General features: G+C 39.5%; 1 protein-coding gene across 2 annotated transcripts; it reads left to right on the top strand.

Moving 5' to 3' along the window:
- The first annotated feature begins 1,923 nt into the window (after positions 1-1,923).
- Positions 1,924-17,740, top strand: LOC136285735 (probable G-protein coupled receptor 141). 2 transcript variants are annotated; one of them, XM_066177343.1, is made up of 3 exons: positions 1,924-1,971; positions 10,842-10,898; positions 15,744-17,740. In XM_066177343.1, exon 3 carries the CDS (start codon positions 15,747-15,749, stop codon positions 16,689-16,691), a length of 945 nt encoding a protein of 314 aa, XP_066033440.1. In that variant the 5' UTR covers positions 1,924-1,971; positions 10,842-10,898; positions 15,744-15,746; the 3' UTR covers positions 16,692-17,740. The 2 variants fall into 2 exon arrangements, with proteins under 2 accessions (XP_066033440.1, XP_066033394.1); XM_066177297.1 differs by lacking the exon at positions 10,842-10,898.
- The last annotated feature ends 1,667 nt before the right edge of the window (positions 17,741-19,407 follow it).

Here is a 19,407-nt window from a genome sequence, read left to right as displayed (position 1 = left end):
CAAGATGCAGTGGATATAAGATGCAGCATGGGAAATTCCAGTTAGATGTTAGGGAAAAAACTACAGTATGAAAGCAGTCAAACTTAGGGACTAGAGCCTGCAGATGACGTGACCTCCATTTTCTGAGCTTTTCAAACTCTGCTGGTCCAGGCACTGAGCAACCTGACATAAGCCAGCCCTGCTTGGAGAGCCTGGTTAACACAGGTGACCTCCAGAAATCCATATCCTATATCCTATGGACTATGCAAATAGATCAGTCTTGAAAAAACCTGATAAAGCTACATTCCCATTGAAAGTGCAAACTTTGCTTCTCAAAAAATCAAATTCTCATTAATATTTAATGCTCCTTATAACTGCTGAAGATGAGCAGCTTCTTAAAAACACATAGATCCTTTTTGCTTGAGACAAGAGTTACTGGTTTTCACAAGTCAGTGTGAGAATTTTTTTCCAGAAACCTTCCTTCCAGTTATTGAAAGGCAAAATATAGCCCATAGTTTAAAGCATGAGACACATTAGGTGAAAAATAGTCTAATTCTGACTCAGTGGCAGACTTGTTAAGGAACTTTGAAGAAAATGTCTGAAGTCTTTCATGCCTTTCATAGCATGTAATATAGGACTAGCAGGCTATTACACAGATGAGACAAATTCCACACTGTTTCTTAATTTTTGCCTTTGGATGTCATGGAAAATATTGCTGTACTTTTATTTGAGAAAAGGTATATCTATATCTTTTTAACATTGAATTGGCTGTAATTTTTAAATCACTGGAAGAGTATTTCTTAGCTTAACTGGTTATTGGAAAAACAGTTTATTTATTAAACCTTGAAAAGAGCAGTGAAACATTGTTTGGGAAAGTATTATATTTCTACAACTATTGCTTTTTATCTTGTGGAATCTTTACATGGGGATAGGACAGAACATTTAATGAGCTTTTGGATTTAAAAGTCCCCAAGCATATGCCCTTAATTTGGAAGAGAGAGAACATCCTTATTCTGAACACTTTTATTATTCATACTGAGCTCCTGGGAATGCAACATCAAGATTTTGAAATATGAGTTTGTCCTACCCTGCTACTTGTTGCATGGCCAGGTTTTGTAGCTATTCTGTTATACCCCTGATAGAGAATGACTTTTTGAAATTAAATGGGGTCAAGGAATAATTGCAGCTTTGTGGGTACCTGTGTTGCTCTGACAGATTTCTGGTAGCAGATGTATGAAATGGATACAATTCAGAATAGAGCCAACAGTGATATCAATCATGATATCTCACAGCAAATTCACCCCACATCTTTCTTCTTTTCACATGCTTTGTTCTCTTCATTTATGAAAAGTTTGAATCAGTGTTTTTCAATTACAAAACAGCTGCAGTATACAAAAAGCAAATGCAGATTGGATGCTTACATTCTTCTGGAAGACTACTGTTTGATAAAGAGATAGAAGCATTTCAGAAGTACCAGAAAATTTTCAGCATTTCAGGCTGCCCAGCTTCAGGTTTACTACAGATATTTTATCAGTATATCCTGAGGAAAGTTGTCAGATCTCCTCTTAGTATTATCTGAGCAACTGAGAAAATCCTGTTGAGAGGCTGAGTGGCCTTCATACCAGAGAAGAGAGATACTTATGTCTATATGTATCCACAAACAATACTCCCATGTGTTATATTCACTTTCACTACAATTAGTCCTCTCTCTTTCACCTGTAGCCACTTACAACAAAACGTATTTTGCAAGAGCTGAAAATATTTAACATGTATTGAACAGAACAAAACACATCTCTGTCAATGAACTTGATAAGTGAGATGATAACAACTGGCCTGGTCCTGTCTGTCCGCTGTTTGTGGTTGACGAGCAGCATTTGAGGAAGCAGACAGAGCTGTGTTGCAGTAGCAGTTCCTCTGTAGTGCTTCTCTGCAAAGTCCAGGAGTCACACGGAAAGAGGAGAGTGTCCTGCTATGCTGCTGGAGAGTGGCTGGGTAAGTGCTGCAAAGGCCCTCAGCTGATTTACTGAGGTACTGGAGTCAGACAAGAGGGGGGAAATAGTATTAAACTCAAATGAGAAGGCTGCAGATCTGGATGAGGCTTAACAGCTCCTGGTGGGAGGTAAGATTACAGCAGAGCTGGGGGGAAACATGACAGGAGAGAAGTTAAAAGTACTTTGGGTTCTTAGTCCAATGCAGCAGTTGTGAATATCATATTTTGTGAAATCAGTGGAAGTAAAGTGGTAGTTAAAAGTGTATTTTGGGAATATTATTGCAGAAAGGGCTGCTGGTCTCCTTTTATAGTAGCATCCACACTTTCATAACCCTTTCTGAAATTTATTAAAAGAAAAGAAGAAAGTGTCATTGGTTTTGCCAATTAATCTTTGAAAAAAGAATAAGAAGGAAATTTCTGTAATGATTCTACTAGTACCTCATTGGGTCCAATACTTTTCATGATGAGTACATTTTTCAGAATCAGCTCAGATGCTGATCACCCTCATAGAAGGTTGCCAGATCTGCCTTCATTTGGCACTTTTAGACACCGCCCCTGACACCACACCTGTGAGTGCTCTCAGGCACTCGCACAGCTCAGCAATGAAATGAAACCTCATCATGAGCTGCAGCAACAAGAGCCCAGCCAGCAGGTCTGGGGCTACAACTGGCAAGTCAAGAGCATGATTGTTCCACTCCATTTACTACCTGTTAGGCCACACCTGGGATGTGATGTCCAGATTCTCTCTTCCTTGTCCAAGACAAACACTGAAAAACTCAGAGTAGCATAATTTCCCCTGCTGGAAATATTCACAGCTCAGTTTGATGGGACCCTGGATACCTCTGTCTATAACCCTGCTTTCAGCAGGACATTTGACAGTAAAATCTCTCGAGGTGCCTTCCAGCCTGGATGTTTTTAAGATTCAACAGTCACAATCCACACAGACTGAGATATGCCTGTTACTTTCTGCAAAGTCATGCAGAGGTACCAAAACTGGCTCTGGAGGAGCTAATTGAAGTACTGAAGCCTCTAAACCTGAAAAACAGGGATATATTTGATGAGGGAGTGTCACTCCAACACAGATTTATCACCAACTACCTATTTAAAGCTAGCTTAGATATTTCTATTTAGCCTTGTGTTCTGCATTGCACACATACCTCAGGCTCACATGGCAACATGCATATCTTCTCTATCCAATCCTGCACAGAAAGACTCCATGAATTCTACTGTTTTACCCCTAAAAAAACCATGTGCAGGATGCTTCTGAATCTGAAACAAAAAAAAGTCGAGGGAAAAAATACTTCAGAAAAAGTATAATATAATGCTAGAACCTCTTACCAATTTAATGAGCCTCTTCCTAGCCTAGAATTGATCTCTGTTGCACAGCTGAAATTAAGTTCATGTGAGGATAATCTTAGGTGTGGGCATGGAATAAGATCAGGCACCAACTAACGTGGATAGGGGAAAAATCTGAAAATTAAGTGGAGATAGCTTTTGATACAGAATTCATTATCTTATTGTAATTTCACTGAACACAGTGAAATCTTCCCTCTTAAATTAAAATAAGGGGAAAAGAGTTATAGCCAAAATAAGAGACGTAAGGAAAATCTGGAGTGGATACAAAACAGGCATTGCTTCATCTGCACTTACTGTGTTAGAGGTACTTAGTAGTAAAGGGTGAGCTCTCACCATGAGGGCTGTAGAAATCATTGAATCACTTTCATTGATGATCCTGATTTGATGGTGCAGAGAGAAAAAGGCAGCAATGGAAATTGCTACTCAGTGAGCTGATGCTTCTCATTTTCATCTCAGTTGCACAGTTAAACACATTAACTGTGTGCTTTATTTTCTTAAGCTTCCCAAATTCTTACCATTACTGATATCAACACGAAAAGCTATTTTGGGGAAATCTTTCTGTGAAGATGTACTCGAACTGGTGCTTAATGTGCTAACTGGAGAACCAGAAGGGATAGGACTAAAGAGGCAAGTTGCTGTGGCAAATCTAACCTATCCTGTTGATAAGATAAATGTTCAGGTCACTGCCTATCTGTGGCTGTTTTGCTTTGGGACCAGAGCTCATATCTGCACAGTTGCCCACTGTGCGAGGCACCCACCAAAATTTCTCTTTCACTCCTCTCTGCAACTCAACAGGGGAGAGAAAATATAAAAAAGGGTTCATGGGTTGAGATAAGGAGCAGGAGAGATTACTCACCAAATACAATCATGAGCAGAACAGACTCAGCTTGGGGATATTAACTGAATTTATAACTAACAAAATCAGCAGGATAATGAGAAGTAAAAGCAGACCTTTAAAACACCGCCTTCTCAGGTCTACTTCCTTCTGCAGTCCAGTGGCAGAGGGAGATGGGGCAATGTCGCCCTGAGTCTTTAGCCTTCTGATGACTGTTTACATATTTCTAGGGGAGTCTGTCTTGAATGTAACATAAACAAGTAGATTGTTTTCATTCCAGTCTGTGATGGACTGGTGAACTGACCACTAGGGTCAGAAAGGTGTTCCTCTCATCTACCAATCCTTGATCAAACTCCAAATCCTATTTAAATCCCAAATGATAATTAACTCTCTTTTTCTCTACTCACCTCTGAACCGGAGTGAGTGTGGTTCTTTCATGTCCCTACCGGTGACAGGGCATGGTAGTGTGGTCAGTTTATCACACATTGTTTCTTTCCCTGCTCCAATGTGGGGTCTTTCCCCTGGGAGATGGTACTCCATGAATTTCTCCAGCGTGAGTCCATCCCATAGGCAACAGTTCTTCACAAACTACTGCAGCATAGGTCCTTCTTCCCTGGAGTGCAGTCCTTCACAGACAGCCTGCTCCAGCGTGGGTTCCCCAGGCAGTCACAAGTCCTAGCAAGAAACCTGCTCTGTTATGGACTCCTCTCTCCACAGGTCTGCAGGTCTCTGCCAGGAGCCTGTTCCAGCAGAGGCCTTCCACAGGGTAACAGCCTCTTTTGGGCATTGACCTGCTCCAACATGGGTCTCCTCCATGGGCTGCAGGTGGATCTCTGCATCCCTGTGATCCTCCATGGGCTGCAGGGACAAAGCTGCTTCACCATGGACTTCACCATGGGCTGCAAAGGGATCTCAGCTCCAGTGCTTGGAGCACCTCCTCCCCCTCCTCACCACTGACCTTGATGTCTGCAGAGCTGCTCTTCTCACATGTTCCCACCCCACTCTTTTCTGGCTGCAAGTAAAACTGCCATAATAACTTTTTTTTCCCTTCTTCTTCTTCTTCAATATGTTTTCATAGAGGAATTATCATAATTTCCAACTGCCCCAGTCTTGGCCAGTGGCACATCCATCCTGGAGCTGGCTGGCATCGGCTCTGACAGATTTAGAGGAAGCTTCTGGCAACTTCTCACAGAAGCCACCCCTGTAGCCTCCCCCACTACCAAAACCTGGCCATGCAAACCCAATACATCAGGGTTCATTCACATCCTACACAATTCATTTTGTACCAGCTTATGTTGGTGCTATTTGGGTCTTCTCTCCACCATGCTTCACTGACTACATGTGGACTAGTTTTATTTTACCTTTTCATCTATCATGTAGGGCTCATAGTATCATAAAAAAATGTCCTGTCAGTCTGTCTTCAGCTACTGCTTCATTAGAGCTACAGTGAATAATGACATAAAATATTGGGCTCTTACGCCTTCCAGTGATAAAGAATATGTACAGAACATTAAACGGCCTGGATGAAATGAAAAGAAGGAAGTTAGAAAGGGAAGCTATTTCCTAACGTTGTTTTCTGGTCTGTTTTTCTGCCGAGAGGTCTAAAGATCAGCCAAGTACAGGGACCCACTGCAACAGCACAACACAGGGCACACAAAACTGAATATTTGGACTGACAAAACACCATTAAGGCCACAAGCAGCATGGCCCAAGATTTTCTGTAGACTCCTGTGTCAATGAAATGGGGAGAAGCTAGGAGAAAACATATTAGGAAAACGGTGGGACAAAGGGCAGGTGTGGGTATTTTTCCATGCTGTCCAGAACAGCAGCACTTAGGGTAAGTGTTTCTACACCTATGGCTGGGCTGTCTACATGCCTTCTTAAGTATTTCAAATGAACTTCAAATAGGCAAAAGTTTTAAAAAATGCATCAGTAATGAGCTTATTGACAGCACAATGAGCTTCACACTTTGGCATATGCACTGAAGATCTTACTTTAATGCAGTTAAAGTTATCATCTATATCATAAAGTTATCATTGCTTATCATTAGTTCAGAATGAAAACCTCCAGATTTAACAGCAAAATGAACTATTTTGGCCCAAACAATTTGATGTAACAGAGCACTTGCATGCACACAGCACCTCACTCTAATATGCAGAGTGTAGCTGTGCTGATCAAGGAAAGGCTCTCAGAAACCAGCGTGCTTTGGGAATGCAGTGTGGAAAAATTTCCTTGCAGTAAATTCCTCCTTTCTGAAATGACTGGAGGAACTTGAATTCCCCTCTAACCCAACTGTAGCAGAAACATCATGTATTTAATAGTGTTTATGCTAAGGTAGGAAGTCATCTTCATTAGCAATCAGTGTTGGCAGCAAGCTTTGCTTTCTGTACTGCTCCTAGGCAGTAGGAGCTTAGACTAATGCAGGGAGATTTGTTCCTCAGAAAACACATTTTAGCATATTAAGTTTCATAAATATCTGTACATGTATATTCAGCATGAAAGTGATCTTTGGTAAAATTATTTTTTCCATGCACCTGATGATAGAGTTTGCATTACCTCTGCAGTCAGAAATCAGATGAAATAAGCAGTCTGGGAATAAAACAGTATTAGTAATTGCAGTACACATTCTGAGGATGAGTAGCAATAGACTTGTGCTGAAATCCTTTTTAAAAATATATTCTTCCTTGCAGCATGCTGCCTAACCCAGTAGGCAATTAGTGAGGTTAGTACCAGGTTCAAAAATATTTTAGGATGAGCACTGTCTTTTCAAGATGAAGGGAAGGATTTTTTCTTCTCAGAGAGGCATATATGCTTACAGAATCAGCGTGGTGCTGCATATATGATTTCTTTCTCTGCAGTCTAATGTCATCTTTAGGGTAGGAGTAATACATCTCCTTGTCAATCAGCTCCTCCTTCAATTTTTTTTTCATCCTGGTGAGAACAAGCTCCCATAATGAGTGAATTGCTGTGCTGGATTCCTGATGAAAGGCACATCCCCTGAAAAACTTGCTGGCTTGCAACAGATATGAACTAGTAAAATCCTTCCAAAAAAAAAAAAGGTAAAAAATAAAGTTGGTGATAGACTGTTAGAAGTGTGCAGTTGTTAAATATAAGTGAGACACCTTCTCAAAAAGTCCATTTAGGCTGGAGACAGATAAGATACCTTTTGCCTGTAGTTCTGATTCTTCCTCCTGCCCTTGGTGACAAACACTGAGGCCAAAGCAGAGTCCCATGGAAAAGAGAAGGTATGGTGAAGGCTGGGCAAATTTCTAGTGTTATTAATATTAGAACAGTTGGTTTCTAGATCTGGGATCCCTCCCACACTATCAAAGAAGAAATACTTCAGATTTTGATGTGAACTTAAGTTTTGTTTTCAGTACTTTTCAGAAAGATTTGAATTCTGATAAGACCTGAACAGAAATTTGGGGAGTTTTTATTGATATGCTACACTTCAACATGCTGGAATTTTGGCATTTCTGTTGGAGGAAAAGGTAGTGAGATACGGTGAAGGGGAAACAGACTTTCTCCATACCACTTTTCCTCAGGTATGTTTGAGCAAATTTGTGTCATAATGCCTAGGCATAATAACTTGCAAAGTGGGTATTTTTTTCCCCTAAATCAGGTAAAAATCTAGGAGTGGATGCATTTCTACTTTTCAGAGGAGCCTAAATTTATGGTTCTGCTATGCAAAGGTGTGTGAAACAAGGAATTTCAAGTCACATTTTACTCCCTGTACTTTTCCAAAATGTTCTTTCAGATGTGTCACAGGCAGTATTTCTCACTCATAGGACACCTTGCACTGCCTGGGTGACAGCCACAAATCACAACTGATCCAGAACCCAGAGAGAGACATTTTTAGCGACCTATTATCTATCAAATGTTTTTGGCTGATGCTGATACTGAATGTTTTTCCTTTTGTAGGTGATTAATATCCTTCTATTCAGGTGCTTGAAATAGTAAAGCACATTAGAAATATGAGTGAAAAATAGGATTTTGTTGGTAATAGTTACAAGATACTCTAATTACATGCCGCCTTTCAGTTCTTCATATTAGCAGCTGATCTTTTACTTAATAACAAACTGCAAGTAACCTGTCACAATTGCAACTTAATAACAGATCAGCCAGTCTTACCTACTAGCCCCAGGCCCACAGCTGGCACTTGGAGGGACTGTGAGCAGATCAAAAAGCAGTTTTTTTGTAAGGAGTACAAATTATTATGAATGATGTCTTTCCTGATCCTCGTAATCCACATCATTTCAGTGTTGTCAGGACCATCACTCAAGCTTTACCCACAACTAAGAGCCAGGTTACCTACAGTCAATTTAAGGTGTCCAGGTGGGTCTTACTTTTTTCTTTCTGCCCCTAAAATAAATGAAGGAGGAGAATATTTTTCTAGAAGACCCAACCACCATGCTTGCATAGCTCCTGCCACCCTGTGTAGTCCACTTCTGAATTACCACTCCAAATCCTTGAGTCCTGGCAAAATAAATGTCACCAAACAAAACACCTGTGTTGCCATGGTTATTCTGTGTACAACTTTAAGTTTGGAACAGCTGAAAAATCACTAACAACATAAAGGGCATGGTTCTCTTTCCTCAAGGACCTTTCACAATCCAGAGTAGAGGTACCTTGATGCTAATCAGTCTCAGGACAAGCAGTCCCTGAAATCTGGCCTGGACTCTCATATATTATTAAACAACCTTGGCCCTTGAAACTGTTGCTGTAATGCAAAGTCAAACTAGGTGATACCTGAATCCACGTGATACAACAGTACTATGAAAACACTCTATCACACTTCTAGATTTTTAGGGTATTGCTAAAACTACTTACTAATTACTCAAAACTTGTAAAATACATGCATTTCTAGTATCTGTGTTTAAGACCTGTGATGATCTAAAATAATCACATTCTGCCACCAGCTCAGTACATTACAGCTGAAAATCTAAACATACCAGTCTGGAATCCATTATGCATGCTGCTGGTAAATCCTAGGCAAAATTGCATCAATTTAGCAGGGAAAATTAGCTGAAATGATGTATGCTAAGCCTTCTATACCTATCTAGATCTTGATGCTAACTACAAATTAGAGACCAACAAAGGCAATGAGGGTGTCTGAACCAGATCATACTCTGGTATTTCACTGTTTGCTTTAATCCCAGATTAAAGGATTGAAGATTTACCAACTACAAAGATGTGGAAGGAAGTCAACCTGAAAAACTCTTATTTGTTTCGAGTGCTTGAGAAAACGAGTGCTTGAGAAAACAACACTGTTATTTATCAACAAAATTATATAAATTATGTAATGTAATTATTATATTGCATCAAAAATATATATCAATATAGAGCATTAAAACATTACTTGTGTTTTAACTTATGTTTAACTATGTGTTAACCTATTTGATGTATCAAAAATATTATATAATTTAAAAACCCACATACAGATGCTACCTGAAGGTTTTAAAGGTACCTTAGCTTGCTTTCTACTGGAATGTATTCATTCTAAAACAAGATGTAGAAGAAGCCAAGACAAAATAACTAATTTGAGAAGGCACAAGACTTGATTCAAGGATATCTTAGCTTTAGTTCTGGCTTTCCCACAGAGTTTTCAGCTTTTCATCTGTATGACTTTCAACAGAGCTTTGAGATCAGCTTGAAGAAAAGCACTAGAGAAGAGCTAAGCATTAGTGTTATGATCACTTTTTAATAGTATCTAAACAGGTATTTTGCTGTCAGCCACTGTTAAAATTGCAAAATGCAAAAAGCCAACTTCCATCACATACCAATCTGTTGTGAAGTAGCACAGAGCAGGACTTCCCTTGTGCTTTTTTAACCAAATGTGAAGCAACAGGATGCAGTCAGTTAAAACATTCTCATGTGTGATTACATTTAAAAGTTTTATGTCTATACTGTTGCTTTCAAAACTAGTATACTCAAAACCATGTGTTCTGACAGAAACATGTTAAGCCAGCAGGTGGACAAAACTGACCTTGCACAGACTCCTTACAGAGACTCAGTCCCACAGTCAGATATCTTTTACCACACATACACCTCACAGCAACCATCATTGCTCAATGAGCCTTTGACACTGGCATGGCCAATCACTTTTTAATTAATCTCCTATTTTCCCTCTGCTATCACTGTGCAGCTGTAGTGACAGCACCATGTCCCGAGGTCCAGACACTGAGCTAAACTCTTGGCAGAAAGCAGAGCTGAGAAATGGTGCTGGGCTGTAAAGTGAGCTTTATGTCACCCCTTACACTTAGGTGTCTCTGACCACATCCAAACCCACACTTAGTCAGTTACAATCTAGATGATATATTGCACTTGTCCTGCCCTGTTTTATCAAAACACACATTCAAATCATCTCCTCCACTCTGGGGAACAACCCTTCCCAACACGTGTCTTTGTGAACTGTGAGGTACATTTGTTGTGTATCATTTTAGGCAGTAGTATAAAGCACTGTTCAGAAATGCAAGGCTTTGAAGACCTCTAAAGGCTAAGAAGCAACTGCAAGGTAAGGGATGCTGGGATGCAACTAAAAATCTTCCCAAGGTTGTGCATCCATGGGCAGCCCTACCCTCACACAGCACAGCCTCAAGGTTATGGTTTTGTCATAAGCTCAAAGAAGGAAGTAAGGCAATGACTCTTTAAAGTATCAGGTCTTTTGCTTTTTGTTCTCAGAGCTTACATAGAATGAAGATCCAAGTAAACAACACTTGAACAGTGAAACTCTAATCTGTAAGTATACACAGAATAAAAAAAAAAAGCCTTGGTTTGTAAAGTTTTTAAAATAATGTTTGCAAGTTTAGGGGGGAAAAAAAGCATTTGGTGGTCTATTTGTTTTATTTTGAACCCATTTTCTGCACAAATGTTTTCTCATTGTGTTTGGTAATTTCCTAGTAAGGGCCAGCATTGCTTCATGCTTTTCCACATGGCTACCCTGTAGTTTTACACTGTCTTCTAAAACTAGGAGGCAGTGCATTTTGTTTTCATGCATCTTTTTTTGTGTTTTGCATCACCCAGTCTCTGTAAGGACAAGAAGGGTTTGTTCTCTCTGCTGAGATACAGCTAAGGAGATAAATAATCCTTTTTAGGAACACTTCATGATTTCCATTTTTTTTGTGTAAAAATAGTGACAATCTCAAATGAAAGAGGACTAACTCAACGTGCTTTTCTGTCCCATTTGTTTTTCTATGGACTGAATTGAAACCACAAAATATCGATATAATGTTGACATAGCCTGCAAGACATGAGCTGTTGAGTAAGGGGAATCATGAAAAGTTGTTCGAGAAAAGCCAATGTCTAAATGTAAAAATGTACTTGATATTTAATATTATTTTATTTTTAGTGTTTTCCATTAAGCAGGTTTTTATACTTCAAACTTCAGGTGAATGTGGATATTTTGAAATGAAAGAAATTCTGCAATTATTCTAGTGGCATAGCCTACATTACCACAACAGAGCATGCAATTAGAACAAAATGAAATGCAATTACAATGCCCTCAACAGAAAAATATTTGAGACTAAATGAGGATTCTGTGAAACAGATTCAGACTTTAAACAGACTTTTGTTAAAAATTATTTGTATTTTGCACTTCCTCCAACCTAGTCTAGTTCAGTGCAGGAATGTCAGTTTTGACAAACACTCATTTTTCAATTTATTAAGCCTGTCGAAAATAGAAATCTTTCATTTGAGTTGAACTTTTTTCTCCTTCAAATTCAAATGAAACTTTTCAGTTGGGTGCATGCAGACAGCAAATGCTTCTTCTGCAGAACCCAACTGTCAGAACACATGAAAATCTGTGTGAAGCCTGCCAGTCTCTCAGCAGACATGTACGGGGGGATAAATTTTGCAAACACTTGTTATACAGAGTGGAGCTCACTGTTTGACAGAGATTGTAACAGTGTCATCGTTTCTGACAAATGAGGTGTTTTTTTTAATAAGTTGATATAATGTTGATGTAACATAATGGTGACTCATGGGCTTGGTTGGGAAAATAGAATGCAATGAAGGGAACAAGCCAGTGACAGGCTGATCTGGATTGCTAAATCAGGCACAAACTAGAATAAGCATTTTACCTCTGCCAAATGCAAAGTTGTTCATCTAAGAACCAAGTACAAGTTTAATGGCAGTTCACTGAGGAGCCACAGGGATGGCTGGGATCAAGGGAGAATAAGCCTCTTCTGTCTCATATCAGGTATCTACAGGGGAAGTTAAAATTTGACAAAAGTTTTTTAAATCTGAAGACAGAGGCAGAAGCACATAAAATGCCTGGCAGCTGAGGTTGTACAAGTTCTGTCCAGAAGTATGATTAATCTTTTTTCTTACCTTTTTTTTTTTTTTTTTTTTTAAATAGTAAGATAGATAACCAGTAAGATAAAAGAGAAACAAGTTCCTGAAGGTTGGAATGAACATTTCTTACCTGGAAAATTTTGACAGAGATCAAATTGTTTTTGTAAATCATAGAGTCACACAATGATTTGGAATGAAAGGCTTTCAAGATCATCTAGTTCATCAAAATCACAGCACTGCTATGGGAAGGGACATGTTCCACTAGACTAGGATGCCTAAATCCTCATCCAACCTGGCCTTGAACACAGACAGGGACTGAGCATTATGACTTTTTCTGTCCTGAAGAGAGCAGTGCAGGGAAGTCTCACAGACTGTGCTGCATAGACAGTCACATGAAATGAGTGTGATGGCATTATCCACACTGACAACTGACAAATCTTGAATGCACAAGAATCTTTTTGCCGATCTTATTTCTGAAAGAAACTAGCCTCTGGCCTGTTGGCAACCTACCTCCTTTGTCAGACTATAACAGCTATTTCTGCAATTGTCCCCTAGCCCTTGGCACCAGCAGCTGCTGTGGCAACCAAATGAAGTGGTGCCCACGATTACCTTCTGGCTGCTCAAGGCTCATGTCCAGCAGAAGTTCAGCCAAGTCAGGAGAGGCTTAAAAGAGAGGAAGACCAAACCTGGCTCCAAGACTTGAGCAGTATCACTGGACTGCAGTTGCTAGAGGGGGTGGGAAGGCACAGAAACAAGAACAGCTGTGTCTTTTAAGGCCCACATTAATTCTTTTTCCACGTGCCTCCTGCTAAATTCTGGCAAAAGGACTTGTAAGTTGTATTTCAGGTCAGTAGGTTATAGCTTTGTGAATGTCAGTACTCTAGGAAACCTCATTTTGCCAGCAAGCAGCATTTCCTCTGTGAAACATGCCCTGTGTTATGTTACACTCTGTATTCATCATGCAATGATCTTTCAGTGGGGTGCCTGTACAACTGGGGAGCTGATAATCTCTCATCACAACTGTTGGTAGCTTTTTTCTTTGGAAGATTACTGAAAATTACATATCCTGCAGAATCTTACTATGCAGGGATTTAATGATATCTGCAGAATTCTGCAGAAACCTGCATCTCAGTGACTCAGTTGCCTATTTGCAGACAGAAATAGGTCTCCTGCTGCCCCCTTCACTGGAATGTCTGAGGAAAATATCATCTATCTGGCTTCTGACTATCTGTTCTTACTGCCTTCAGTTCAACTTTCACTGCTGGCCTCTGAAGGGTGACAAGAAGAGGTTCTTCCTCTCCAAGTGCCATCTTGCTGCTGGGTCCGCTCACACCAAGCCACATTTCCAGTGTGTTGCCTTTCCCCCATGACACTTTTAAAAGTTTTAAACTTTAAATATGCATTTTAAATAAAACCCACGTGATAATGTCTCTTTTTAGAGACATCTTTCAAACTGAAGTTTAACAACTTGGAGAAACCGATGAAGAGCTCTCGCTAACCCCTTCTGCCTTGCATGGTTGTGAGGATGAAATAAAGTGTCTCAGAAACAAGAGCAGAACTGGAAGGAACTTGCACCATTTCTGATGCAAGAGCTGCAGTGTGACAATCTGCAGTAGCTTTGATAAAAAGCTCCTTCACCGCAACCCATTCTAATTATCTTAATGTACTGGAATTAATTGTCCACATGACTCTGAAATGCAAGATCAAACACAAAAGGTCAGTTATGCCAACCAAGACGTCAGTTCGAGATGTGGCACTTATATTTATACTGATTATAACAAGATATCTGGAGTCTTAGATGCATTGGGATAGCTAGAAAATAACTTTTCAGTGTATGAAGAAATCTTGATTACTGTGAGGATAAGTGCTTAGAAATTTTGCTAAGAAACAACACAAAACACTTGAGGTGCATAGCAGATATTCATTCCCCACTAGGAGCAAAACCAGCTTATAAAACTGTTTTAGGCATTTCCTCTTTTCCATAAAATGAGTGGACTGCTAAAAAACTTTTTCTGCTCCCAACTTTTGGCAGTTCATGCTACATAAAAAAGTAAAAATAAAGCTGAAACACCACCCATGCAAAGAGATTGAGGAGCTACTTTCTGAAGTGAAAACCATTTGAGTATTAAATGAAAAATCACAAAAACTTTGGAGGAAACTCCTTCTTTTGTTGCAGGATTCACTGGTAGAATGGATGACTTACCAGAGTCAGTTTTAAATTACAGTTCAGGTAGCAGTAGCAGTGTAACTGTGATAGTACAGAGCCCAGCACTGTTCAGTTTTCCCTGCTTCTTTTCTGTAATTGTAATGTGAACATCCACTGGACATTTTTACAGATCCAAAATGCCATAGGATAACACCCTACCTTCCCTGAACTCTTCCCCTCCTATATGATCTTGTAGTACTTAAAATCCTAACAGGAGCTGCATTTATATTTATAAGAATTATTTTTAATCTATCTTTAAGACAGTAATATATTAAAAATGTGTAGCATAGTTTTTAAACTTGCTATTAACTTGCATCTAGCTTCTGCTTGGATCAGACAGGATGATTTATACTCACTCAGGATGTCCTTTCCAAATGTTTTGTAGCAGCCCATTTCAGAACACCCAGTTAGTTACTGCATGTAAGATGTGAAATGGCCCTGAGAACCAGGACAGTACTGCCCATGCTTCTTGGCCTGGCAGGATCTAAGCAGGATTTCCATCGAGTCTGGGTATCCATGGTGTTTAATCCCTTGGTCAAAGAAACTATCCATGGGGAAGTTGACTGTAATGTGTTCAAAACTCAGCTCTCAGTAACAAACAAAATTTGTATCTTAGATAGAACAACATATGGTTGCTATCTGGCCCTGGGAAGGACAGATTTGTGTTGCAAATAAACAAATTGATGAATGAGTAGCAGAGTTAAAATAATACTTCTGATCTTCACTGTAAAAGCATGCAGATGCTCAGAAGAGAGGAGAAAAAATAACACAGCGTAAAACCATCACAATCATGTAATTTCTCTAAGGATAGTTTCTCCCCATATATTATTGATTCGTGCTTGTTTTTAGGAGTATGACTGGAAATGTCTTAAGGATTAAAGCAGTTCTCTGCCCAACCTTCTCATCCCTTTTCCCCTTGGCTGGAGGACATTTGGATGAAAGTACAGGTTACAGCAACTGATGGCATCTCTGAGATTTCAGGATTATTCCTTGAGCAAGAGCCAGGTGGCAAGCCCTTCTGGCTTTATAGGTAGGCCCTCTCATTCCTACCTCATCTTAGTCTTTCTGTGTTCTTTCATTCCCAGAATATGTACCAGGAAGATTTCAGGAACATGACTGAAGGGAGCAGGAACAGCAGTGACTCCTCTTCTGCCTTCGTTCACAACAGTGCCATGAGTGCCATACTGGTGACTGTCTACTCGGTTGCCTTTGCTGGAGGGGGAATTGGGTCCATCACAATGTCCTTTGTGCTGCTCAAGATGAACACTCTCTCTGTGACCACGACTGCCATCATTAACCTGGTCGTTGTGCACAGCCTCCTCCTCTTCACGGTGCCCTTCCGCCTCCACTATTATGTCAAAAAGAAGTGGGTGTTTGATATGCCACTTTGCAAAATGGTGAGCGCCATGGTGCACATCCACATGTACCTGACCTTCATATTTTACGTGATCACACTGGTGATCCGGTGGCTCATCTTCTTTCAGTGGAAGGACAAGGTGGAGTTTTACAGGAAGCTGCACGCCATTGCGGCAAGCGCTGCCGTGTGGGTCTTCGTCATGGTCTTTGGGGTGCCACTCTTCTACTTTGAATATGGACGCTCGGGCTTATACAATAACACAACATGCTTCAAGTTCCACAAAGAGCTGCAGTATGAGAGTGTGAAAGCCCTGAACTACACCATAATTGTAGCTGTTGCCCTCATTTCTTGTGTCCTCTTGGTCCTGCAGATTTTTATCCTGGTAAAAGTGGCAAGAAAATTTTCCAACTCCCTCTGTTCACACCAAGAATTCTGGGCCCAGGTGAAAAACTTGATTTTCATCTGGGTCATCATTATTTGGTTCCTACCCTATCACCTGTTCAGGGCCTATTACATACAGCATGTGAGTGATTTTGACCAGTTAGAAAGCTACAACGAGGTTTTTTTGAGCCTGACTGCCCTGAGCTGTCTGGACCTGCTGTCACTCATGCTAAGTGGAAGCCGTTTCTTCAAGCAAAATGTGGGGATGCTCCACAGGAGGTTTGCTTGCTGCTAGCATTAGCCTCCTGAAGCATGTACAGGATCTGGGATAGGACAGTGATGAACAGACAGGGCAAACTCCTTCTTCAGCAAGTGAGGGTGTGCTCTGGAAACAGTACAACACACTCACACAGGGCTTTGCACATCAGCTTCCTGAAGTAATGGAACAAAGTGCCTCCAGGGTCTCAGCTGGTAAACAGGAAGGTGACCTCAACAATTTCCTCATGGTGCTACCCAGTGAGTTGTGGATGGACCTGTAGAAGAGAGGAGAAAGGTCATGGGCTCTTCTGTCTTACTGTTTTTATATCAAGATTTGTGGGTCAAAGGCACTGGGAGGAGACTTGAGAATGGCAATGTAGAAACACAAATAAAGAAGCTGTTTTTTATGGACTAAGGTACAGATTGTTGAAACTTAAAGATCTATATAATTTTCCCATACATTTCTTATTTATTTCCTTCAATCTCTCATAAAATATCAGGGAAGATACTGTTCTTTCTGAGTATGTCTGTTTCTTTGCTGTTAAGACAAGCATAACTAAGTGAACTGAACAATTAAACCAGCTATTTAAAGCTAAACCAGTGATAGATAGTTTTTTTTTAAAATTAATTCTAAAAATCACCTTTTGAGATGGTATCACTGTAGCAGAAAATAATTTTGTTATCTTTCTCCCATTATGAAAATATATCTAAAAAAAGTATACACTGTTACTGAAATGGACATTGCAGGTACAAACAAAAACCTGTATTATTATTCACAAAATTGTTCAATTAAAAATAATATTTTGCAGTCAGGGCAATTTTTTTAGATCATTCAGACAGTATTTGTCTTCTCTTCAAAAGACAAATATTTTAGGTGACCAAGGTAGCAATGCTTTTTAAAAAAAATCTTATGTAGATTTTGTGCATTTATAAAGTTTATAAGTAGTTACAGTATCTTTAGCCTGAAAGTAATTCTATAAATTTTGTACCCTGTACTGGTAGAAGGAATAAAAATGTTACTGCTTGGATTGGTGGGATGGAAAAAGCTAATAGACCTAGTGTAGCAAAAAAGCATATTATATCTCAGTGAGCTCCTGTTTCTGACGACAGAAATAAATTCCACTAAAAAAGGTGAAAAATTCGGTAAAATATTTCTGTGAAAGACATTGCAGCTTTCATAGCTCAGCTGCTTTAAACCTATCCCCAACAAGGAATATAAATCTCCAACCCCTCTAAGCCAAGAAATCAATGGCTAATATATCTTTCTTTTTTTTTTCTTTTGCCACCTGCATAAGGTCATATTTTTTCATCTAAAGTTAGTGGGATAATAATTTAATCATTTAACTAACTAGAGGTTATCAGCTCATCAGTTTCCATGAGGGTCTCTCCTCATGATGGGGTTGAAATCCATCTTTTCACACTTGAGAATCTTTCCATTTCTTTCTGCTTCACCTTCAACATCTCTTACACATCAGACAGCAATAAAATAACAGTTGATCTTGTTGTACCTGTGCAATCTCACTGCTTTGCTCATCGCTTTTTGTCACACCAAGATTGTTACTTTATGGGATCCCATCTCTACTCTAGTCTTTCTACCTCGTCTTTCTTCCTTCTTGATTCAAGGTTTTTTATATCTACTAGGATGTTTGATCATAAAAAGGTATATTCAGGTCAGAGTATGAGTCATGCTATACAACACCAAAAGGTGGAAATCACTGAAGTTCATAACACAGGTGAGGTGTTGGGCAGCTCTCATGGCTCACCCTTGCAAGGCAAACAGCCCAGACCACACCTGTTAAGAAAGAAATGTGAGGGCTTGCAATGTGTGTGTATCTGAGAAAAATCTGTCCAAGAAGGTGTTTGTTCCCAAAGGATCACTGTAAAAAGGATGACAACTACCAGCCAGATTCAACAGTAGTTGGGGAACTACAGAGACTTACAAAACATGGAAGAAGTTAACTTGAATGTGTAGTTCACTACTAGTTAACTGTGTGTCCTTAAGAAAGCAATAAACTGCTAAGATCCAGATTTGTTTTAAATCTACACAAACAAATTATATTCTCCTTGTGGTGGGAGAGGATGGAAATTGTCATAACGTTTTTGTTTCCTCCTATAGCAATGTGGTTGGTTAAAGACAATGCCTTGCATGCATTCTGTAGGCACTGTAGAGCTTTGTAACATTATATTATAACCCTTCTACTATAATAAAGGTATTAACAAACAAAATTACTATGTGCTGTAAAAGTAAACTCCCTCCAACAAAAATGCACATAAATTAAGATTATTTTATATCTGAATTTGGAATGAAACATAAAACATGATTTTATAAATGGTACCTCCTGACTATACAGCCCAACTAATCTTGTTCATCCATGCGTTAAAATCACAAGTAATTTAATTCCTGTAAAAATGCACACTTTCACAGTAGCCTGCACCATATCACGACAAAAAAACAGTAGTGGCTTTTTTCCCTGAATAAAATTTGACGATGATGGTGTTAATCCTAACTCAGCATAATAATAATAAGCAAATTAGGAGGTCCAATAATTCCATGATTTAAATTAGTGATGTTATCCATGCTTTTTATGGGACTGTCTATGCAAACTTTATGTCTACCACTTGTCCTGCTTTGTGACAGTCAGCATCTGGCAGAGAAAGCCTTCCCCTGCCCTGAGAGGATGAACTCTCTTAATTCTGCCAGGAATTGACCACTGTAGAAGAAAGGGAATTTCCAGTTACCATTATCTGCTTGG

The sequence above is a fragment of the Chamaea fasciata genome, unplaced genomic scaffold (genome assembly GCF_029207755.1).
Source record: "Chamaea fasciata isolate MVZ Bird 193981 ecotype frontalis unplaced genomic scaffold, bChaFas1.0.hap1 SCAF_1, whole genome shotgun sequence".
Lineage (NCBI taxonomy): Eukaryota > Metazoa > Chordata > Aves > Passeriformes > Sylviidae > Chamaea > Chamaea fasciata.
This window is presented reverse-complemented; position numbering and strand designations above follow the sequence as displayed.